Source organism: Podarcis melisellensis (assembly GCF_964234715.1).
Source record: "Podarcis melisellensis genome assembly, chromosome: 12".
NCBI classification, from domain to species: domain Eukaryota; kingdom Metazoa; phylum Chordata; class Lepidosauria; order Squamata; family Lacertidae; genus Podarcis; species Podarcis melisellensis.
Genome location: NC_138544.1, coordinates 4,713,963 through 4,739,569, shown reverse-complemented (window position 1 = coordinate 4,739,569; position 25,607 = coordinate 4,713,963). Strand labels below are relative to the sequence as shown.

General features: G+C 45.8%; 1 protein-coding gene across 1 annotated transcript in view; it reads left to right on the top strand.

The window, feature by feature from the left end:
- Window positions 1-12,528: 12,528 nt before the first annotated feature.
- The window catches only part of CDK13 (cyclin dependent kinase 13), a 39,176-nt gene continuing 26,097 nt past the window's right edge, over window positions 12,529-25,607 (top strand). Inside the window, exons 1-2 of the mRNA XM_081930980.1 lie at window positions 12,529-13,958; window positions 23,826-24,440. Coding sequence (XP_081787106.1) covers window positions 12,685-13,958; window positions 23,826-24,440 — 1,889 coding nt within the window. The 5' untranslated portion in view covers window positions 12,529-12,684. The remainder of the gene's footprint in view (window positions 13,959-23,825; window positions 24,441-25,607) is intronic.

Below are 25,607 nucleotides of genomic sequence, written 5' to 3'. Positions count from 1 at the left end.
TATTTTGTGGAATGCTAATTACAAAACTTTCATTCCAGATGAGTGACTTTACCATTGCTTCTGTTAAATTTTTCCTGTACAGTGGTACCTTAGTTGTCGAACAAATTGGCTCCTGAACGTCGCAAACCCAAAAGGGAGTGTTCTGGTTTGCAAAAATTCTTTGGAAGCCAAGCATCCAATGCAGCTTACATGACTTCTGATTGCCTGCAGGAAGTTCTTGCAACCAATTGGAAGCCACGCCTTGGTTTGCGAACCATTCTGGGAGTTGAACAGACTCCCAGAACAGATTAAATTTGAGAACCAAGGTACCACTTTATATAAATTGGATTTCCTAACTTGTTAAAGTCCAGGAATCTGCACAACTGAGATTATATTGTTGATGCCTCACAAATGGAAGTCTGCATTGAAAGTGTGATTGTTGGGCAAATTAGTAATCACAGAGCTGTGTGAAAGTAACCTATTACTAATCCGATGCACTGTAGAACTTTGTGCCCTGTGGCCATTTCCCACTTTCCCTACTCCCACCTTAGTTCTTGCCAAAACAGCGCACTAATCCAAATGTTGCAGTTGGAACAAATGGCATATTAATACAAATATGTCCTGACTCTTTTTCTCTGAAACATGCTCCAGCTTTGGTTGAAAAGGGTCAGAGCAGATAGTGATAGATAGGGACCAAACAGAACTACAGTGGTACCTCGGGATGCGAACGGGATCCGTTCTGGAGCCCCGTTCACATCCCGAAGCAAACATAACCCGTGTCTGCGCATGCGCGGGTCACGTTTTGGCACTTCTGCGCATGTGTGTGACATGCACCCGGAAGTAATGTGCTCTGTTACTTCCGGGTTGCCACAGAGCGCAACCCAAAAATGCCTAACCCGAAGCGTATTCATCCCGAGGTATGACTGTACAGTGGTACCTTTGGTTACAGACACTTCAGGTTACAGACTCCGCTAACCCAGAAATAGTGCTTCAGGTTAAGAACTTTGCTTCAGGATGAGAACAGAAATCACGCAGTGGCGGTGCGGCGGCAGCGGGAGGCCCCATTAGCTAAAGTGGAACCTCAGGTTAAGAACAGTTTCAGGTTAAGAACAGACCTCCGGAACAAATTAAGTTCTTAACCCGAGGTGCCGCTGTATGTGCACCATGCAGCCTGCCCTGCACCCCTCTTGCCTGCCACCTTGCTGCCCTTGGGTGCAGTGAATAATGTTGTTCTGTTGCCGGTGTAAGAATCCATTCTGTTGACTTTACTGTAGTCATTTAAATTTGGGTTCTTCACTAAACGGAAAAACATTCTCACTGCTGAGTTAGTGTATGAATTGTGTTTGATTGGAAACACAATTGTTTCTTCAACTGCAAGCACGCATGATAACATTTTATCAAAACATGGCTGAAGCACACTTGGACCTGCGTTCAAAGTTTCACATGCCCAGGGAGGTTTGGAGTTGTTTCTCAAACAGCAGCAAACATGACAAACTAATTTTGAAATAGATGTGAATTAAACACGGTATTGGATTCTGCTGTTCAAAGGAGAAACAACATGCATAGTGGAATTTGACCAAAGTTGCTTTTGGAAATTATAAAAGCCAACAAAGAACTTACACTTACAAATAAATTGAGGCAATATGGATATTGTTGTTGTTGTTGTTGTTGTTGTTGTTGTTGTTGTTGTTGTTATTCCACCCTTCATCTGCAGATCTCAGATAAAAACACAAAATACATATTAAAATACAAAATAAAACAAAAAACAATAACCCACCCCTTCTGTTCATCTAGCATGTAATGAATCTTCATCACTCCCAGTATGTTTCCGAGCACAATTCAAAGTGTTGGTGCTGACCTTTAAAGCCCTAAATGGCCTCGGTCCAGTATACCTGAAGGAGCGTCTCCACCCCCATCATTCTGCCCGGACGCTAAGGTCCAGCGCCAAGGGCCTTCTGGCGGTTCCCTCATTGCGAGAAGCAAAGCTACAGGGAACCAGGCAGAGGGCCTTCTCGGTAGTGGCACCCGCCCTGTGGAACGCCCTTCCAGCAGATGTCAAGGCGATAAACAACTACCTGACATTCAGAAGACATTTTAAGGCAGCCCTGTTCAGGGAAGTTTTTAACGTGTGATATTTTACTGTATTTTTGGTTTTTATGGAAGCCGCCCAGAGTGGCTGGGGAGGCCCAGCCAGATGGGCGGGGTATAAATTATTATTATTATTATTATTATTATTATTATTATTATTATTATTATTACTATAACCATATCTATTTCCATTTCATTGTAACTTAAATGTGTCTCAAGTGGCTTTGAAATCTATTCCATCCTTATTTACATTGTCCTTGAAAGATGAATACTACTTACAGCATCGCCGCCTGGCTTGTAGATGTGCTTGCCCTTTCTTCTGCCATATGTAAAGTGTCACCTGTTCACTCCTTTAGGCATCTTATGTAAAGGCATATCTTTTTGGCCAGGTTTTTCTTGACCCATCAAATTGGGCCTTGTTATTAGTATTTGTTTAACCTTTTCCTATACTTTTTATGATACTGTTTCATTATTTTTGTAAACTGTTTATACATTTCTTTAAAAAAAATTAAGGGTTATAGAAGGGCTTTTAAATATATTTTAAGATAAAGGGGAGTGTGTTCTGAACCCCTTGAACTTTTGTACAGACCATTGGAAATCTAAAACTGATTTTATAAGGAGAAGATCAACTGTGAAAAGAGATCAAGAAAGACACATGTGATTTGTTGTTCTAGAAAACTGATGAATTCTCAGTTTAACCATTTCAGATTAAAGAATCACCCACATTGTTCCAGAGGTTTATGTGTTCTGGCCCATGAACAATGCTATCATATGAAAGAGCCCTAACTCTATGGAGGCCTCAAGGCCTAGGTATGCACCAGTTAACCTACCAATGTGGCAAGGATTGTAGCATGTGAAGTGAGGGGCTGGAAACCTTTTAGAAAAGGATATGGGAAGCACAAAATGTGTAATGCATATATTAATGAGAAGACATTGCAGTAAAGTGTAATGCCAGTGTTTTGAGGCATAATTTTGAGGCACATCAAGATTATAAAAGCTGCCAACTATATTTAGATAGGTCAGGGACATATTTGGAATTTTGAAGAAGTACAGTGGTACCTAGGGTTACATACGGGTCAGGTTACAGACCCCGCTATCCCAGAAATAGTACCTCGGGTTAAGAACTTTGCTTCAGGATGAGAATAGAAATCATGCGGCGGCAGCTGCGGGAGGCCCCATTAGCTAAAGTGGTGCTTCAGGTTAAGAACAGTTTCAGGTTAAGAACGGACCTCCAGAACGAATTAAGTTCTTAACCCGAGGTACCACTGTACTGGTGGTGCTGGTCACAAAGGGCATGCCACAAAGTGCGGCTGAACAAAAATGGCTGCTGTGGGGGCATGACCCAATAAAACAGCCACCTCTTTTAAAAGAGCAGAAATAGACATAGGACCATAAATGGTGCAGGCAAGTCTGTATATGAACACCCTTGGCAATGGTGGGGGTGGGGAGAAGCCTACATCCAGCACCCATTGGCTTAAGATAAGAGCACAACAGTTTTTCATAGAACTGGAAAGCAGTGTTTTAATCTAAATAATCCAAAGAATGAATTATTTGAGGCACAACACACACCCCCCCTTGATAACTGGAATACATTGATTCATTTATCAAAGCATGTAAGGTTCAAATTGGGGCAGTATAAAGCAGCAATTCTGTCTTAAAGGTGGCAAACAACCTAGGCTTCACTAAATGGTTAATTTATAGCAGAGTGGAGAGCATTATTGTACATTGTTGTTGTTGTTTTAAAAAAGATACAAAATAGCTTTTCAAAAGGAAACAGTTTTTAACTGAATGAATGAATGAATGAATGAATCTTGAGTTGGATTGAAAAACATGCTTTCCTGAAAAAAATAACCAGCCTGAGATCTGATTTTGGTCACTGTAGAAGCTAAAACAAAACAACCATATACAGAACCATGCTATCCTAAATATCAGCTGCTTCCTAATACATTTTTAATCTTCCATTTTATGCGGAGTTCTCTGTCTTAACTTCCTTAATCACAATGGCCAACACCCATCATATACATGTTTTAATGAGTCAATGCCTGGTTAACCGATTAAGGTGTAATTAACGTAGCTTATTCTTAAGCATTCTAAGTGCTGACGGCAAGACTGGGCAAGTTGAGCACTCTTTCTACTCTTGCCCGTTGTAAAGGTTTTTGGAATGCACTTAAAATCCTGTGACTAGTGCGGTGGGAGAAATATGCTAATAAATCTTGCCCACAGCATATGTAAAAAAATCAATAATTGTAAGATCCTAACAATAAAAGTCCGTATAATTAAAGCCATGGTTTTCCCGGTAGTGATGTATGGAAGTGAGAGTTGGACCATCAAGAAGGCTGATCGCCGAAGAATTGATGCTTGAGAGTCCCATGGACTGCAAGAAGATCAAACGTATCCATTCTTAAGGAAATCAGCCCTGAGTGCTCACTGGAAGGACAGATCGTGAAGCTGAGGCTCCAATACTTTGGCCACCTCATGAGAAGAGAAGACTCCCTGGAAAAGACCCTGATGCTGGGAAAGATGGAGGGCACAAGGAGAAGGAGATGACAGAGGACAAGATGGTTGGATAGTGTTCTCGAAGAGACCAACATGAGTTTGACCAAACTGTGGGAGGCAGTGGAAGACAGGAGTGCCTGGCGTGCTCTGGTCCAGGGGGTCACGAAGAGTTGGACACAACTAAACGACTAAACAACAACAACAATAAAGGAAGTAAAATAAAACTTTATTCCCCACCTCCACTATCTGCCACTTTTTACATGATGGAGTGCATAGATTGTGATGAACTGCATGCAAGATTTAAGCATAGGGTGGACTCCCTGCAACCTGCTTCTGACCACAGAAGATTTAAGACTGCATAGAAGCAACACAGTGTGGTTTTGGAGCTCTACTTAAAAAGTATTCATTTACCACACTCTGATTTGTAGGAGGAGATGCAGAATATATGAATGAACTGGCAGTCTCCACAAGGTGGAACAATAATACCTTTCAACTCAACAAATTGTTTTTTATGCTATATTGAACCTGTTAGGCTAGTTTAGGCAGTGTATTCCAAGCTAGGTAACCACTCTAGATGATTGCTTTCTAAAATGTAGATTGTGAAGACCTTGAGTTAAAAGATAACAACACAAATTAGTTTTGTTTCCATGAATAATTTTCTTTGATGCACTCTAGTAACAGAGATGTAATTTAACTTATAGAACCAGAGTGAGGAACCTCAGGCTATTCCTTTCTACCCAGTCCTCAGGGCTCTCTCCCCAGGCCACACTCCTTGAGTACTTTTCCCTGGCTAGGATGTACTGTATTTCTGAATTGTAATAATGCCACTGGCTTGCATGGTTGGAGAGAGATGTGGGTGTGTTGAGAAACCTCTGGCTTTTGCATGGCTGGAATGTAGCCTACTGCACAAAGTAAAGAAACCACATCCATTGCTCAGCCTGCTTTTGCTTCTGGTTCCCACCTTTGCAGTTCCTGGAAGGTTGCAGCAGAGTGCTGTGACCCGGTTCTGCCTGTGGTCTTCCCATGGGCACAGTGCCAACAGAGACCCAAACTAGACAGGTCTTTAGCCTGATCCAGCCAGGGTTTTCTTACGTTCTTGTGACCCTTTAAACAATTTCCTGGTTTCAGAATACTCACATTAATAAAAAGTTTCAACCTTTCTTCACACTACTGCGGTTTATAAAATTTTGTTTTGATAAACCAAGGACCCACAGAAAGATTTAAAATGTTTGAGTCATATCTGGTGTTAGTAAAAAAACAAACAAAAACCTCCTGCCTTGCACCCTCTTTTATTCAGGTACCAAATGTTTCATTCCAATGGGCAAATCATTATTTTTGCTGAAAACAGAAACCTTGACATAATCCTTAACTATCATAACTCAAACTCATCTCAGTAAAATAATTGAACATCCAAGTTAGTAAAAATGTAATGAGTGTAATGAGTGCTGGACCATAAAGAAGGCTGATCGCTGAAGAATTGACACATTTGAATTATGGTGCTGGAGGAGACTCTTGAGAGTCCCATGGACTGCAAGAAGATCAAACCTCTCCATTCTGAAGGAAATCAGCCCTGAGTGCTCACTGGAAGGACAGATCCTGAAGCTGAGGCTCCAATACTTTGGCCACCTCATGAGAAGAGAAGACTCCCTGGGAAAGACCCTGATGTTGGGAAAGATGGAGGGCACAAGGAGAAGGGGACGACAGAGGACGAGATGGTTGGATAGTGTTCTCAAAGTTACCAGCATGAGTTTGACCAAACTGTGGGAGGCAGTGGAAGACAGGAGTGCCTGGTGTGCTCTGGCCCAGGGGGTCACGAAGAGTCGAACACGACTAAACGACTAAACAACAACAACAACAACAATGAGTGAAAAATATTTCTTTGTTTCCTATGTTCAAATTGACTCAGTCCAAAATAGTCTGAATTGACCTGTATCAGCCCTTCATTTCTCTGAGCAAGGCTTAAGATATAATCTAACTTGCATAATTTTCTAGTTTTCCTATTAATAAACTTTAACCTAATTAACATTAGCATCCTGTTTCTTTGTTCTACAATGCACTGGCCTGAATCGCTTACCCATACAGCTACACACAGAAGAACACTGGCAGTATTTACGGTATGTTGCTGGGAACTCACCTATGACTGATGTGTAAACTTGTTTTACAAGTTTAAAATTGTTGTCAGTGTGGAGGTTAGCCTTACCACATCCTAGTTTACAGTAATTTAAACAATTCACTGGCTGAATAAGAAAGATTGTTCCCCTTAATTCATCAGGACAATCTTAGAAAATTGGCATGCTTATATGTGTGAGAAATTAGTTGACAGTTGTGATCTACTAGACTTACTATCATAACAACGTATGAGGAATATTTCCTCTCAATGCCTGCAGTGAGATCTTGGAGTCTAAATATTGCTGCAAGTGCAGTCCTACACATTCCTCCTCAGAAGTAAGCCTGTTAGGTTCAATTGAACTTCTAGGTTAGCATGTATACTTGACACTGTGTAGGGTTACAGCCTAAGGCAGGGATCAGCAAACTTATTCAGCAGGGGGCCGGTCCACTATCCCTCAGACCTTGTGGAGGGCTGGTCTATGTATTTGTGTTTTTTTTGGGGGGGGGGGAATGAACAAATTCCTATGCCCCACAAATAACCCTGAGATGCATTTTAAATAAAAGTACACATTCTACTCATGTAAAAACACGCCGATTCCTGGACCATCTGTGGGCCGGATTTAGAAGGCCTTAGTGGGCCTTAGTTTGCCTTTTCAAAGGCAAACTTTTTTCCCAAAGGGGGTCAAATTTGATGAAGTGAACATGCGTGATTGAAGTTGTTGAGCTTTTTTTAACAATTTTACCCCAAAGTTGAACTTTTTTTACGATTGAACTTGAGCTTTTTTTACGATTTGACCCCAATAAATACATTGCCACAGTGGCCGGATAGAATCGGCTGGGGGGGGCCAGATTAGGCCCCCAAAACAGGGGAAAGGACTTGGTTTGTTATATCCTCCTTATATGGGTTTTGTTTTTTTCATCTTATGATTAGGGGAGCTCAGCCAGAACCCTAAGAATCTGGGCATGGAGGGGGTAAGGGATTTCCTAGGAGCATGAATGACCTATTATCAAAGCAGGAAGAAAAAGCAACAGCAATATGGAATATGGTTGCATGGCTTTCTTCATATCTAACAAGGTTGCCTTCTCTCTCCCCCACCACCCAAAACATGTATGAGAGAGTTTTTGAAGCAATTTGCAGTGCATTAAAAGTAAAATATTCACTCTTCTTTGAAAGCACAAGCTTGTTTTTCTAGATCTCATACTGTCCTGTCAGGGGCAGCCCACCAGGTTTTGCCGCCTGAGGCGAAACAGGAAGGTGCTGTCCCACTTTTGCTGCCTCTCCCCCCACCCACCGAAGTTTGCTTACTGGGGTCAGGCAATTGCAGCTTCTAGGGTCTTGGAAGATCTTGTGAGAGCCTCATGAGATCTCACCAAAAGCAGCCACTTCTTCAATGGTGGTGGTGGGGCACCCACAGAAGTGCCCCTTAGATCCTCCCATCTGAGGCGGCTGCCTCAGTTTGCCTCATGGACAGATCTGTCCTGAGTCTTGTAAATAATGGGCACCAGGGATCTAGCCTCCTTTTGGGAGGGTGCTTTTGAAGTTTTAAGATCAAGATGAATTAAAAATAAATGGGTTCTACTGTGTTAGACATGGTGTGTCTATTCTACAAAACTGTTTGAAGTTGGGAACCTACCTAGTGACATTGGGAAGAGACATAATTTAGACTTTGATCTTTTATACTCTATTTCAAGGATACTTGATTCAAGAGACTGCAGAGTACATATCAGGCCTGATTGTGTCTATCTTATGCTCTGTTAAGCAAATTCCAACATGTGCAGGTCATGAGCTGACTCCAAAGTGAAAGTGTATTCCTTCCTAGGGCTGGACAAAAAAAAGGGTCATCTGAACGTGGGGAATATTAACGACACCAGTCCCTTGTCATGGTCAGATCACTTCTGGTAGAGATTTAGGATTTCAGCACCTTTTCACCTCTGCAGAGGCAGGGGACCTTTTTGATGGTTCATCCTCAGAGGCAGATGGATCTAATGGGTTTTCAGATGGCTTGGGGGGATTTTCCAGCTGATATGACAGGAGGCACTCCTGTCAAAGCCCTGGCTGACCTTTGGAACATCTGAATGGCTCAGGCCACTGACACAATCACCCCTCAGTGCCCTCTCCTTCTTCGTGGAACCCGTTTGGCTCCCTGGTATACTCCAGAGCTTAGGGCAAGAAAACAAGCTAGGAGCTTGAACATGGGTGGAGGAAAACTCCAGTCAAATGCAATTGAACATGGTGAGGACTCATAATCAAGCTGACCTATTGGCAGTGAAGGCAGCAAAGGAGGCAGCAATCTATGGTCTTTCAAACTGTCAGTGGGTTATTGCTTGTTATTAGGGTATGTATTCTTGTGTTTTTATATTGTAAACCACTCTGTGATCTTTGGTAATTTAATTAATGAAAATCACACCTGTGTGTTGCATTTGAAAGTGCTATTATTGTGAGAAATCAGAATTAGAGCAAACATTGGAGAACTATTATTCTGCTCCATGGGCACTGGGGGAGCTAAGAAGAAAGCTCTGTGCTGATTTTCTTTCATCTCATTATTTTTAAAAATTTTATACCACCCTATACCCAGAGGTCTTTGACAAAAGTATTAATTTGCATGGGTCTGTGGATGTGCTAAGATTCTTCTAATGTTAGCTGGGACACATCTGCCTTGGGGGTGATAAATCCCTAATCAATGTCCTCTGTATTCTTATTTGGTTCCACTTCTTGGGTAACAATTGTGTGCTACGAAACAATACCTCCTGCAAAAAATAAATGGTTTAATTAGCCAGAGCCCTGGGAGAAGAGGATTGTTTTTGCATGGTGTCTAAAGATATGTAATGAAGGCACCAGGCCAACCTTCTTGGGGACAGCATTCCGCAAACGGGGAGCCACTGCAGAAAAGGCCTATTTTTGTGTTGACACCTTCCAGGATTCTCACGGAGGGGGCACACAAAGAAGGGCCTCGGATTTTGATTGCAGGGTCCAGGTTGGTGTATATGAAGAGAGATGGTCCGGGAAGTATTGCAGTCCTGAGCCATTTAAAGTCCGGAAACTGATTGGCATCCAGTGCAGTTGGGCCAGGAATTATGCTATATGATCAGATCATCTTGTCGCAACCTGCCCACTGAATTCTGCATCAGCTGAAGTTTCCAAACCGTCTTCAGAGGGAGCCCTACGTATAATGTATTGCAATAATCTACCCTAGAGGTTAAAGGTAAAGGTAAAGGTACCCCTGCCCGTACGGGCCAGTCTTGACAGACTCTGGGGTTGTGCGCCCATCTCACTTAAGAGGCCAGGGGCCAGCGCTGTCCGGAGACACTTCCGGGTCACGTGGCCAGTGTGACATCGCTGCTCTGGCGAGCCAGAGCCGCACACGGAAACGCTGTTTACCTTCCCGCTGGTAAGCGGTCCCTATTTATCTACTTGCATCTGGAGGTGCTTTCGAACTGCTAGGTTGGCAGGCGCTGGGACCGAGCAGCGGGAGCGCACCCCACTGCAGGGATTCGAACCGCGACCTTTCGATCAGCAAGTCCTAGGCGCTGAGGCTTTAACCCACAGCGCCACCTGCGTCCCACCCTAGAGGTTACCAGAGCATAAAAAACAAAAAATTAGGCTATCCCTGCCCAGATAGTGGCACAGCTGGGGGCCACCAGTGTTTCAGTCTTATCTGGATTGAGCTTCAGTTTATTGGCTCTCATCCAGTCCATTATCAAGGCCAGACACTGGTCCAGTACACCCACTTGCACACTTGCTGATGGAAATGAGAACCAGAGCTGCGTGTCATCAGCATACTGATGAATTTAGTTGGAAGCCTGTATGTTTGCTAGCAGTGAAGTGAAGGTTTCATGAATGCCTACAAGGACCACCAAGCATTTATTAGAATAGATATAGGAGGTGCAGTCTTCCTCACTGCTAGATTTCCCCACTGCTCTATCACATCTAGTCCATTTAGCTTTACACTGACAGTAGTTCTCCGGGATTTTAAGACAGGGTTCTCTCCCAGCCCTACCTTGCAATGCCAGGATTTGAACAAGGGATCTTCTGCATGCAAAGCAAATGATCCTTCTCCAGCTATTTTTAGGCGGTTGTCGTTATGTCTGATAGCAGGTCTGATGCTATCCAAGTACTTTAACAAAAATTATCCTTTTAGAGGTCCAAATGCTTATCATATAATTTATGAATATCTGATTATCAAGTTATTTGGGCAGTCAGTATTAACAAATAAATAACATCCTTGGTTAAGACCTTTCCATGGATCCTATTGTTACAATATTAGGATGTCGCAAAAGCATCACTTTGGGGGAAGATCAAGAAATGGTAACCCTATTTATTAACAGCAGCAAGAGCAGAAATCTGGAAAACCCCTCCTCCACTAGCAGAAAAATCCTGACTCTTGGAGTTGGGGACCTTCATGAGTCATGACAAAACTAAACAAGATTATAAATAATATGGCACCATTAAATTAGTTGAAAGGAATATGAAGATAAGTGAAAATATATGAAAAGTTAAACTTTGGTTAAATAATATGTTAAAATTAAACTTTTAAGATTGGGGTAAAATTATTTAACATTTGGGACATAATATCTGAAAGTTATAAAATAAGAATTGAAACAAGGTGATAAATTGCTGGACAAAGTTTGATAAACTGGGAACGCAGGAACGAGAGACTTGAGGAAGTCCAATGAAGTGAAGAAAGTATGGTTATTGTAAAGTTATATGTCATTTTGTTTGTTTTTTATATTGTATTAAGAAAATCTTGAATAAATATTTTATATATAAAAAAAAGACTAACACAAAATCAGCAAATTGAAGATAAGATAATGGAGCTTGTTTATGTGATTTGTAACAACAAGATGCAAGAACAAAGCCATATGATTTGTTTGGAGACATAAAAGTTATCAAAAACTTTATACATTTCTGTTATAGATTAAGCACTTTATCAAGATTTAAATAAGCTAGAAACATGCAGTGTAAATTTTGTTGCATTTACAGACGATATATTTATTAAAACAACATTTATCCATCAATTGTATCAAGGTATTTGGAAACAAGGATCGCATTTAGGTTTCCGGGAATAAATAGAGAGAGCCATTCTTAAATTACGTCCCCTGTGCCTTTAAATAAAATGAAAATTCAACAGCTGAGGAACCTTCCATCCCTACATCTCCTCCTCATGTCGAATCACTGCTTCGACCAAAAAATAAAGAGAGATGTAATAATAATAATAATATATTATTTATACCCCGCCCCTCTGACTGTCAGAAAAACCTAATTACATCGCTTCATTTGAGCTGCCACGGAAGCGAGCCTCTAAAAAGCCAGAGAACTTCGAGCGCTTTCGGACACCCTGCGTCGCCCCTCTCCCTCCTGCCCCGCACATGGAGGAGCTGCCAGTTTCAACCGGGGACCGGAAGTGTCGCATCGGGGGCAGTTCCCTATGACCTCTGAAACCCAGGATGCGGTCGAGGAAGCCGCCGGCCGGAAGTTCCGTTCAGTAGGGGAAGGGAGGAGGGGGGAGCGGAGCAAAGCCTCGCGAGATCCCTCCGTGCTGAGGGAAGCGAGCCGAGCTCTCCAGATAGGCCTGCCCCCGTCTTTACCTCAGCCCCGGCGCAGGCGCAGTCGGGCCGGTCTCCCCTTCTGTCTCTTTCTGTGGGAGTGTGAGGGAGAGAGAGAGAAGCGCAAAGCGGGCGACGGGGACCGTTCGGCGGCCGCTTCTGCCCCGCCACCTCCGGCTTAGGCCGTGAAGCGACGAGCCGTGGGCGGCGGCGGGATCCTGCGCGCCGGTGCGGGGCGGGCTGAGGAGACTGTCGGCGGCCGAGGCGCGCCAGGCCTCACTCGGGGCCCAGCCGGGAATGCGGAGAGTTCGCGTCAGGGGCCGCCGGGGACGCTTCTGAGGAGGAGGAGGAGGCCGGGGCGCCTCATGCGAAGAGACCGGCGCGCTCGGGATCCGGATCCCATGGCGGCTCCTGCTCCGGGCTCGTCCTCGGCGCCTTGACGGAGTCCTGTTCGCCGGAGCGGTCCCGATGCCGAGCACTTCGGAGGCGGCGGCGGCGGCGTCTTCGTCCGGAGGCGGGAGCGGCGTCCGGGGCTGGGGCGGCTCCGAGTCTCCGGCGGCGGCGGAGAAGAAGCGGTTGCATCACCGGCGGCGGAAGCGCGGCTCGTCGGCCCAGCCGCCTCCTCAGCCTCCTTCTCCTCAGCCGCTGCCCGCGTCTCCCGCGGCGGCCCCTCCGCTGCTGTTCCCGCTGCTGCCGCCGCCGCAGCAGCCCTCGCTCCTGCAGCCGCCGCTGCCGCCGCAGTCCCTGCTGTTCCTGGCGGCCACCGGCTCCTCCTGCTGCGGGGAAGGGGGGGAGCGGAAGCGGCCCCGGGGCAAGCGGCGCCCGGGCTCCCGGCACAAGCGGCGGCGCGTCCGGTTGCGCGGGGGGGCGGGCCTGTCGGAGCGGCGCGGGAGCGGGGCGGGCCTGGGGCCTCTGGTGGAAGCGGCGGCCGAGGAGTACGACGACGTCAGCTCCCAGTCGGAGGGGCCGCTGGGCGGCGGGACGGCCGGGGCGGGGAGCGGCGCGGGGAGCCCGGGCTCCTCCTCGGGCGGAGGCGCGGGCAGCCAGCCGCGCTCCAGCCGCGCCGAGGCGGAGCGGGGCCCCCGGCGGCCGCCGCGGAGGGAGCACCGCAGCAGCAGCGGCCGGCGCTCCCGGGAGCGCCACCGGGAGCACCGGCGGCGGGGGGAGGACAAGGACAAAGCGCCGGCGCCGCAGCATCCGGAGGGAGCGGCCGCGGCCGCCCGGGTAGGGGGAGCCGAGGCCTCCTCCTCCTCCAAGTCCCGTAGCCGCCACAACCACAGCGGCGGCCAGGACCGAGAGGGGCCCCGGAGCAGCAGCGGCGGCGGCAGCGACGGCCGCAGGAAGGGCTCGGCTGTCTCGCCCAGCAGCGGCGGCGGCAGCAGCAGTAGCAGGAAGGACCGGCAGAGCAAAGCCCCGCGAAGCCAGGCGAAGGCGGCCAAGGAGCCTCCTTCTGCTTACAAGGAGACACCCAAGGCGTACCGGGAGGACAAGGCCGAGCCGAAGGCCTACAGGCGGCAGCGGTCCTCGCCGAGCCCCGGCCGCGATGACAGCCCGCCCAGCCACAGGGCCTCGCAGAGCCAGCGCAGCCGCAAGTCGCTCAGCCCCCGCTCGCCTCTCAGCCCCTATCGCCGCCGCTCGCCCAGCTATAGCCGGCACAGCTCCTACGAGCGCGGCGGGGATGTTTCACCCAGCCCGTACAGCAGTTGGCGCCGCTCTCGCAGCCCCTACAGCCCCGCCATCAGGTAAGGTGCAGGGCCACCTTGACAGGACAGAGGATGGCTGGGAGGGATCCTTCCTTCGGAAAAGTTCAGAATTGTGACCTGAAAGGGATAGGCTGGGAATTCTCTTTAAGTTGTGGTCTTAAATATGTAAACACCTCCGTTTTCCTTTTCTTGTGGGACCATAGTAGGAAATACAACTCAGCTGGTGAGCTTCGGCTTGAACCCATTACCAAGTTTGAGAATTTTCACACGAAATTGACATTTCTTTAATTTGATGGAACCTTTAGGGTCATAGCAAAGTGCCATAGGTATTTTCTAAACAGGTCTCTTTCTAAATTGTGCTAAAAGTTGGGGGTAGTTACAATCAGTTACTGCTGGAGTGGTGCAGGTGACACACACTGAAAGTATTGTGAAATTCCTTTCAGAACCAAATCACTTCAAACTGAAAATTTTGAAAAACTTAAGATGTTTTGAGCTAAAACTATTCACTTCTAAATGTTTTACAGCTTAAGCAAAGTAGGCTGCAATCTTATGCATGATTCTTTGGAAGTAAGTGACACTGAACTTAGTGGGGCGTACTTGCAAGTTGACATGTGTAGGATTTCACTGGTAGCATTTCTCAGTACACTACAGAAGTGTTTCCTCAAATATTATACTGTGTAAAAACAGGCTGTTATCTGCAACGCAATGTGGCTGCAAGTTACTAGCCTATGTTTCTGCCTTTGCTGCCAAGGAAGTAGCTTCTTAATAGGCTAGTATAAAAATTGTCTTCTACTAAGGGGACTGGTGGAGGAATGACTGCATGATCTACATCTCCTCTGCTATTCTGTTTCTGTGATATAGGAAAGGGTTTTCCTTCTGCAGTGAGAACCAGATGGGCTGACAGGAGAGACAGAATTTTCTATGCTTTCTCAGCCAGTCAGCTCACTCACCTGCATGGAATTCTTGGTTGCATTTGGCTGCTGAAGTTGTTAAATTTGAGACTGTCTCTTCATAGAAAATGGGAAGATTGTTTTAAGACTTGGGATGTATTCTTTAGATAAGGTTTTGATTACTGTTCAGTTTTGAACTGCTCAGTTTTTGTTTGATTTCTATATCAATACATAAAGCAGGAGTGCTTTCTACATCACCTTTTGGGGTTGAGATAAGGGCTTGGTAACATGACAAGAAGTTTTCTAGGAACATATGTCTGCCAGTAGCTACTCTGGTTTTGAAAAACCTCCCTTGACCTAATCCTGTCTGTTATGACTGTTGTCTTATCCCTTGAAAAGCACTTTATGAGCTCTCTCTGTTTCACTTAGATGACCAATATATCAGTCTTGTAGTAGGGAGGACTACTGTTTGGTTTAGGGCTTGGCTTGCATTTACTTTGCAGACCTGCAATGCAATTCTGTATATGCAAAGCAAGCCCCACTGAGTTCAATGGAGCTTATTCCCAGGTAAGTGTTTATAGAATTGTAGTCTTTGTTAGTTTTTCCTACACAGTACAGACAACTCCCCATTTACCCACATGGCTTCACTAGCACAGCTGATGGGTGGGGAAGAGCCTTTCCTGCCCCTCTGCTGTGGCAGTTGATCTGTCACTTCATGTTTGCAAGCCAGAGGGACAGGCTCTCACACAGCTGACAGGTGGGAACAGGGAAAGGTTCTTCCAGCCCATCAGCTGAGCTGATACAGGCGACCTTTTGGGTATGCAGAACGTAACCCCTGTGTAAATGGAGAGTTGCCTATATATACGCATATGGAATTACTGCTTAATTGAAGTCAACATTTTCAGTAGTCCATACTCCTGTTTGATACAGAGAATCATTCAACTGGTTTTAGCACCAGTTAAGACTCTGGTTCACATAACTTCTGTTCATAGCTTTCAAATCAGTTTTCAAAAGTGTTCTGTGGTGGCATTGTGCTAGTGGAAACACTTCTTGCACAAGGGAAGGACCCCCCCCCCCCAATTCGTCTCCTCCCAATTGTAGTCCTTTATGCCATGTTTATTATTGGAAAATACATATGTTGGTAGGAAAGAGTTCTTTGGCGCTACCTAATGTAACAAGTTGGAGAGCCAAGAAAGCCATGCTGGTTCTTTTGTTGTCAGGAGCTAGATCCAAGATGATATCTCATCTCCAGGTCCAAGGGAGAAGTGAGAGGAGGAGGCGGAAGTGAGAGAGATGCAACCTGAGGATTCTACTTCAGAAGAAGGATGGTCAGCACAGTTTAAAGGACAGCGACAGTTTAGGAAGTTGGAGGTCTCCTGCTTTATCTGTTTAACCATACGCAGAACCCTTATCTCAACAAGCTGAGCTGCACCCCACTTTCAGCTGGAAAAGGATTAGGGTCCTCCAGAGTGACATCAGCTGATTGGTGGGTGTGGTTTGAGGAAAATGGCCTCATGGCAAAATTGCAGTGTGATCAGTCTGTGGATCAGAGGTTCCCCAGCCCTGTGCTACAGTTAGCTTTTTACATTGTGGATGGGTGGAATGCAGCAAGAGCTACAGCAGTAGCTGTCTGTAATGTTTGAACCTCAGGTGCATAATTATTTATGGCATGACGCCCATTCCACACTGATTAGGTAGGGCTTGCCAGTAGGGCAAGTGCATGGATGACAACTTGCAAGGTTTTTTGTTTCAAATCCCCCCTTGTTTCAAATCCCCCCTTGCCCCTTAAACCCTACTCCTTCCACCATGAGAGGGTTATATCATTTAGGAGCTAGTAATTTAAGATGTATGTGCATGTGATCACACACTCACACACATGCTTTCTCTCTCCCAGCCCCCTCAATATTCTGTCATGGTAAATACTAATGGAAGAGAGTTTCAGATGAAACTCCTGTTTGTGGTATTTGACTTGTAATGTTTTGGTAATTATTATTGTCAAACCAGGGGTGATAAACCAAAGTTTTTTATTATGTTTCTGAGGGAGGGTGCCAATAGATGAGGTTTATTTTTCCAGAGTAGATAGTTATTGAATAGAATTGCAAGCCATTATCTAAGTACAAAACTTTGGGGCCTGGAATGGAACTTTTGTGTGTGTGTGTGTGTGTGTGAAGGAACAAGAAGATTCACTGGAGAAAAAGGCAGGTCACAGCTTAATGGTTACAGTTCACAAGTAGCAAAGCATAGTACACAAGCAAGAATCCACTTTCTGACAACTGTTGCAGTGTCAGCTGGGCAGGAGCAGAGACTGAGCCATTCTGTGGGGATTGCAGTTATTGGCATTATAGATGGAGAATGTGCATAGCTTTTAAATTTTCTTGTAAATGTTTTTAATTCTGCTGAGTTGTTTGGCTACCTTGGACTCCTTCGAGACGAAGTTTTGGATAAAATTGATAAATAGTAAATTATACAATAGACTTGGCATGTTTGGTATATACTGATAGAGAGTTGGGTTAGTGTCCTAATATATAATAGTACAGTGGTACCTTGGGTTGCAGACGCTTCAGGTTACAGACTCCGCTAACCCAGAAGTAGTATCTCGGGTTAAAAACTTTGCTTCAGGATGAGAACAGAAATTGCGCGGCAGTGCAGCGGCAGCAGGAGGCCCCATTAACTAAAGTGGTGCTTCAAGTTAAGAACAGTTTCAGGTTAAGAATGGACCTCCAGAACGAATTAAGTTCTTAACCCGAGGTGCCACTGTACTATCCTAGCCAGCATACTTTGCAACTCCTGCTGTAAGGCGTGTAAAGTTAAGAAGTTTCTCCAAATCTTCAAGATAGCCTTGAATTTTCCCATATTATTCTTTTCAACAAAATGTTTGTATTGAAAAGTGTAACTAAACTTACTTTTGTTCCTCAGCATCCTCAACCCCTGGAATTATAGCTAAAAATGGATCATTGTCAGTTCTATACCTTTAGTGGTTTTCTTTCTCTCTTGTGTGTCATTGCCCCTTCCTTTCACATGTGAAATTTACGGGTTTCTAGTGCTGGAGGAAAAATATAGTACACACTTCTTAATCTCCCGATAAATCACAGGTGGTGAGCCTCCAGACCAGGGGTAGGCAACCTAAGGCATGTGGGCTGGATGCGGCACACGGACGGTCCGGGAATCAGCATAATTTTACATGAGTAGAAAGTGTCCTTTTATTTAAAATGCATCTCTGGGTTATTTGTGGGGCACAGGAATTGGTACATCCCCCCCCCAAAAAATAGTCTGGCCCACCTCATGGTCTGAGGGACGGTGGACGGTCCCATGGTTGAAAAAGGTTGCTCCAGACCATGGGTCCTCTGCTGCACACCTGACATTATGCAATGTTAGATGTGAGGTAGATGTGTGCAAAGGAACAATCAGTGCACTCCTGATTGTTGTTCTGCAAGCGGGGCTTGCACTCAGCACCTTTTAGATTGGATGCCAAATACTGTACAAGTCCCACTAGGATGATTCCACTTCAGAGATCATGGGTGCAGACTTACCTTACCAGAAGCTTTCAATGCTGAATATAAACACCTGATCAGTTCCTTTGTGCAGTATCCCTGTCATGTTTAAAGTTTGCTTTCAGATGCACAGTGCTTGAGTCTGCAAGGAAATCATCTTCCTTTGCAGTCATGGTTTTATGTAAAGCCAAAGTCAGAAAGAGGAAGAATCTAGAGGGTGCTTGGGGGCACTTCTGATTATTCATTTGAAATGATGGCATATGTCAGGTGATTGCCAGACGTGTGGCTCCACTCACCTGTCAAAATTGCCCAGAAAGAGTGGGCCAGTTTTAGATCCCGTCCATTGGCCAAATACAATTTCCTACTTTGATCCAGTTGTATTCCTGACATTTGTTGTTTAGTCGTTTAGTCGTGTCCGACTCTTCGTGACCCCATGGACCAGAGCATGCCAGGCACTCCTGTCTTCCACTGCCTCCCACAGTTTGGTTAAACTCATGCTGATAGCTTCGAGAACACTGTCCAACCATCCCGTCCTCTGTCGTCCCCTTCTCCTTGTGCCCTCCATCTTTCCCAACATCAGGGTCTTTCCCAGGGAGTCTTCTCTTCTCATGAGGTGGCCAAAGTATTGGAGCCTCAACTTCACGATCTGTCCTTCCAGTGAGCACTCAGGGCTGATTTCCTTCAGAATGGAGAGGTTTGATATTCTTGCAGTCCATGGGACTCTCAAGAGTCTCCTCCAGCACCATAATTCAAAAGCATCAATTCTTCGGCGATCAGCCTTCTTGATGGTCCAGCTCTCACTTCCATACATCACTACTGGGAAAACCATAGCTTTAACTATACGGACCTTTGTTGGCAAGGTGATGATTCCTGACATAAATAGTCCAAAATGCTTGGCTGCCTCTGGGATTGCAAACTTGCATGATATTGGAATTACTCATACTTTAGAACATAAAAAACTGAAAGTAAGCAAAGAAAATTCATATAGTTACTTAATCTTCAGTGGGTAGCTTCAGATCAGTTGAGTTTATGTTTAATAATTGTATTGACACTTTGAAAAAGTAGTAATTGCAGTAAGGGGGGTTTGGTGATTATATTTATGGGGCTGCAGGGGAAATGAAAATTGAGCAGAGTCAGCTTGGGTGAGCCTGGTCTCGTTCTCTACACACACACACACACACACACACACACCCCTTCAGAAGATGCTTTTACAGAACTTCTACAGTGCAGTAGGGAGGAGTGTCAGGAAAGCCTTTTTCATGAGTGGCTTCTCACTGCCATTCTGGATAGAAGCTTATATTTGCATGTAGAAGTAACACTGGAGTTTAGCATCCTGAAAGTTTTACTGAAAGCAGTTTTTAGAACAATAGTTGTTTAATTTTGTTTCCTGCTCATTCTGATTTTGAATGTGTAATTTGGGTGGCTTAGTAGCATTTCAGGTCTGGGCATCTGATTTGTCTTCGAGAAAAGGAAACAATTGGAATTTCCTTTGAGCTATTCAAGGTATGCAGGATAGGAATTGAAAATGGTGTCAAAATGTGTTCACTTTGAGTTTTATGTGCCTGAATTCCCCCCACCCCTATGCTAAAGAATTATTTCAGTGGTTGCATTGCACCATATTACAGGTAATGTAGCACTAAATTATACAATAGTGTATCTGATAACAATACTGCCAGCAGTACCATGGAGAAGGAAATTAGATTTAAGTTAAATCAGAAGTTCAGTAAATCAGTGTGAATTTGCATCTTTCTTAAACTTGTCAAAACTGAGTGGGTGGGTATTTGAGGTATTTTTATGTTGCTCTTCAGTACAGTGGTGCCCCGCAAGACGAATGCCTCGCAAGACGAAAAACCCGCAAGACGAAAGGGTTTTTCGGTTTTTGCGACGCTTCGCTAGACGATTTTCCCTATGGGCTTGCATCGCAAGACGAAAGCCCATAGGGAAATCTCGGGGACCTTTTTTTAAATGCTGGCGGTGGGGAGCAAAGCCTTTTCCCCCCCTCCGGACTTCAGAAGAGGTCCAGGAAGGCCGGCGGGGGCGAAAGGCTTTGCTCCCCACCGCCAGCATTTTAAAAGCGGTCCGGGATAGCAGGGAAGCGCTTCCCGCTATCCCGGACGGCTTTTGAAGCCTGCCTAACCGGGGGCTTTTAAATTGCCCCGGGACTGTCCGGGGCAATTTAAAAGCCCCCGGAAGGCTTTTGAAGCCTCCCCCCGCCGCCCGGCTTCGGGGCATCGTCCCGATGCCGGGCGGCGGGGCAGGAACGCCTCTCCCAGCCGCCGGGCTTCGGGGCATCGTTCCGATGCCGGGCGGCGGGGCAGGAACGCCTCCCCCCGCCGCCCGGCATCGGAACGATGTCCCGAAGCCCGGCGGCGGGGCAGGAAAGCCTCCCCCGCCGCCCGGCATCGGAACGATGTCCCGAAGCCCGGCGGCGGGGCAGGAAAGCCTCCCCCCGCCGCCCGGCTTCGGGGCAGGAACGCCTCCCCCAGCCGCCCGGCTTCGGGGCATCGTCCCGATGCCGGGCGGTGGGGCAGGAACGCCTCCCCCAGCCGCCCGGCTTCGGGGCATCGTCCCGATGCCGGGCGGTGGGGCAGGAACGCCTCCCCCAGCCGCCCGGCTTCGGGGCATCGTCCCGATGCCGGGCGGTGGGGCAGGAACGCCTCCCCCAGCCGCCCGGCATCGGAACGATGTCCCGAAGCCGGGCGGCCGGGCGGGAAAGCTTCCCCCCGCCGCCCGGCTTCGGGGCAGGAACGCCTCCCCCAGCCGCCCGGCTTCGGGGCATCATTCCGATGCCGGGCGGTGGGGCAGGAACGCCTCCCCCCGCCGCCCGGCTTCGGGGCATCATTCCGATGCCGGGCGGTGGGGCAGGAACGCCTCCCCCCGCCGCCCGGCTTCGGGGCATCGTCCCGATGCCGGGCGGTGGGGCAGGAACGCCTCCCCCCGCCGCCCAGCATTGGAACGATGTCCCGAAGCCGGGCGGCCGGGCGGGAAAGCCTCCCCCCGCCGCCCGGCTTCAGAACGATGTCCCGAAGCCCGGCAGCGGGGCGGGAAAGCCTCCCCCCGCCGCCCGGCATCGGAACGATGTCCCGAAGCCGAGCGGCGGGGCAAGAAAGCCTTTGTCCCCCCTGCCTGCCTTCCCAGGGGCTTTTAAATCGCCCCGGACAGCGGAGAAGTCCTCCGCTGTCCCGGGCGATTTTAAAATGCCGCCCGCCAGAAGAGGTCGGGGGAAGGCGGTTTCCATATGAACGCATTAATTGATTTTCAATGCATTCCTATGGAAAACCGTGCATCGCAAGACGAAAAACTCGCAAGACGAAGAGACTTGCGGAACGAATTAATTTCGTCTTGCGAGGCACCACTGTACATGTGTTTTAAAGGCAGCTGAGAAAAACAACAACTATAAAATCAAACTACAGTAAAGAGTAAAACTTTTACAGTAAAGCAGCCCAAAAGCACAACAGCCGATAAAGCCACACTCAGCCAGAGATTAAGAATGCATGTAGGAAAAAGAGTTCCTTCTGGCATCATAAGGAATATTCCAAACACAGGGTGCCACAGTTGAGAAGGTCTGTACTTTCCTAATATACTAAAGATGGACCCAGAGAAGGACCTCAGAAAATATTAGTGTATGATAGGTTCATGTGGGAGAAGATGGTTCCTTTTTCAGATCCCCAGGTCTCAAGCTGTATAGGATTTTAAGGATAAGCCACCAGCATTTTGAATTGTTTCAGAAGTAAACCAGCAGCTAGCGAAGCTGTTGGAGAACCAGCAGGTATGTTCTCAGTAGCCTGACCAGCTTAGGCGAACAGCAATGTTTGGGGGTAACTGAAGCTTCCAAGTAGATTTCCAAGTGAGCAGAAATCCAATAAATGGCTGTAGTTTAATCTGGAGGTTATCAGAACATGGATAACAATAGCCAGGAGAGGTTCCAGTTAGTGAAAGGAGGTTTTTGATACTGATTCCAGTTGGACCTCCAGTTATAAAGCTGGATATATTTATTCATTTATTTTTAATTTATGTTAATAAATATCAATAATCTAACAACATAAAACAATATGCAAATAATTAGAGGTGATAGTCTATCACTTATATATATGAGCATAAGGCTCCTGCCTACAGCTGATCTTCCAAAAAGCAGTTGCTTTTCTCCCCTCCCAGTCAGGATTGGGAGAGGAGGAGATAAACACCTGTCTTTGGAAAGATCTGCTGGCCACAGCAAAGTCCTACATGCAGGCAATTCTTTCCAAACAGCAAGCAGTTGCTGTTCTCCTTTGGAAAGATCCTGTATGCTGGATACAGTGCTTTTGGAAGCAGCAAAGAGACTTGCAAAGCTGTGAGTTTGGTATCTGGGTGGTTCTGCCCACCTGTCAGCCATGTGTTATTGATCCTTTAGAGCAGGCATCCCCAAACTCGGCCCTCCAGAAGTTTTGTGACGAGAACTCCCATCCCTAGCTAACAGCACCAGTGGTTAGGGATGATGGGAATTGTAGTCCCAAAACATCTGGAGGGCCGAGTTTGGGGATGCCTGCTTTAGAGCAGGTATGTGAAGACCTATAGAGGAGCTGAATATCAATAATATAAATTTATACCAAGTTTCTACTGTACAGGAGTGGTGGCCTGATATACTAGTAATAGCAACAACAACAGTTTATTATTTATATGCCACCCATCTGACTGGGTTGCTGCAGCCACTCTGGGCGGCTTCCAACAAATTAAAACACAGTAAGACATCAAACATTAAAAACTTCCCTATACAGGGCTGGTAATACTGCTCAGTGGCATCTTGCATAAAAGGGCTCCTGAAAATAAAGAAAATAAATGGTTGGAATTATTTTTTCCAAGCCAGACTAGTGTTGACAGGTGCAATTTTCATGCACATTTGTAGCTGAATGTACTGTTACATTAAGGCACTCACAGTGTATATATAGCTTAATTATTACTGTGTGATATTAAATGTTCATTCTCTAAGTACATTTAAGTTTTAAGTTAGCCTTCTTCAACCTTGGCCTTGGTGTTTGCGGCTGATAGAAATTGTAGTTCAACAGTAAGGATGACATAAGTCACAGTAGATTGGTTTAACATAAAATTTTAAATAGCTAGCCTGATTTGATTTGAACCACTCTTCCTATTTGTACTCCCAGGTATTTCCTATTCAAAAGTTTTTAAGTGCTTTTACCTTTTGTGCCTGAGAGAAAATGTTATAGAAGTTCTCTTACTGGTGTAGTGAAAGTCAAAACTGTTAGTACTAAAAATAATTTTAAAACTTTCTTGGATTAAATCCTGACCTCACTGATCTCAAAACGAAGAGTGGAGCTGATTTATGTTCAGTCAAGTTTACAATGCCTAGAACAGAGATGGGAGAACTCTGTTGTAAAATATATCACATTATTTCCTGCTGTTGCTAAAGGGTTCTAACCAAGAAGTCAGTTACCCTGCAAACATACTAATGAAATGGTTGTAAAAGCTGTTCAATAAAGATGGTGGAATATAAAAATAGGCACTGACTAAATCTTTACTCTTCTAAACAGAAGGTCAGCAAAATCCAGAAGCAGAAGCCCTTATTCATCAAGGCACTCAAGATCCCGCAGTAGGCACAGATTATCAAGATCCAGGAGTCGGCAGTCGAGTATTTCTCCTAGTACTCTGACTCTAAAAAGTAGCCTGGCTGCAGAGTTGAATAAGAACAAAAAAGCTAGAGCAGCAGAGGCAGCCAAGGCCAATGCGAAAGCTTCGAACACATCTACACCTACAAAGGGAAGCGCTGAAAACACTGGGTTGACCATTCCTCAAGCGAACAATGTGAAGGAACTGAAGAAGATAAAAACTGAGCACGTACCTTCCCCTTCAGGTGGCACAGTCTTGAAAAATGATAAGGCAAAGGCTAAAGTCCCTGTTCAGGAGACAAAGGGGGAAAACAATTTGACTGTAGAGAAAGCTGCTAAGCAAAAAGTTTTGGTGGCGAAAGAGAGTAAAGCCCCTCCTGTCAAGCCACCATTGCAACCTGCTTCCGTGAAAGAGAAAAGCAAGCCCCACCCACCAAGTGTAGTATCTAAGGAAAAGGATCGCAGTGTTTCACTAATAACCTCCACGCTTCCACCCCTGCCTCTTCCACCTATGCTGCCTGAAGATAAAGATACAGATAGGTGAGTTGTAAAATACTTAACTTTCTCTCTTAAGACATAATTTCCACCTGGAAATTGTTTGGGTTGGTTTTTTTTAAGATGATGCTATGTACCATTGTTAAAGGTATGAATAATGCTTGATAAGAGGTATGTAAGGGGGAAAATAACCTTTTTCTTGATATCCACAGACCAGACAGCAGTCTTAGTATATTAAAGGACCTACAGTCTTAAAAGATTTTTACCTCTTTCTCATTTACCGTATTTTTTGCTCTATAAGACTCACTTTTACCCTCCTAAAAAGTAAGGGGAACTGTGTGTGCGTCTTATGGAGCAAATGCAGGCTGCGCAGCTATCCCAGAAGCCAGAACAGCAGGAGGGATTGATGCTTTCACTGCGCAGCAATCCCTCTTGCTGTTCTGGCTTCTGAGATTCAGAATATTTTTTTTTCTTGTTTTCCTCCTCCAAAAACTAGGTGCGTCTTGTGGTCTGGTGCGTCTTATAGAGCGAAAAATACGGTACTTTGTGTGGACCTGTATCATAATATTACTAGAAGCCTGTAGCCAATGTTTCGGCAAGTAAACTCCAGTTCATGCAACTCTTCTTTTACACACCTCCCACCTCCCACCTGTTACCTAATTAGTGAGCTGAAATCAGTGAAGTTTATCTCATATGGCTTTCCGCCTCTCTTTCAACTCAGTCTCTGACTGCTCTTTTTTTTTTGTAACCCCCACCTTGCCTCTCGCCTCTCTCACGCTTCCAAGAGAGGTTTACATGTCCTACGCATAAGCACATTCCTGTTTAATTCTGTGGGCTTAGTACATATAAGTGTGCATAGGATCACAGCTTGAAGGAATTCACTATCATATGTCTTGTTTCTTCCCACCTGCTGTGATTCCTCAATAGTTGTTTTTCTTTTCAAACAATGCCATTTGTGGCTAGCTATGGCAGTGGCCATATTGAGAGCGGTTGCTACTGGAGTGAACAATAATGGTTTCTTTACAAAGATAGCTGCAACTGCTGAACTGATATAGCAAACGTCTTTTTTCTCTTGGAGTAAGAATGAGGAAACTGAAGATGATCATTATACGTGCAATAATGTTTTTAGGAATGAAACCTTGTTGGACTTCTGAGTAAATACTGTTGAGTTCAGACTAACCAAACCTGTGTCTGAGCCTGTCTTCGGCTCCT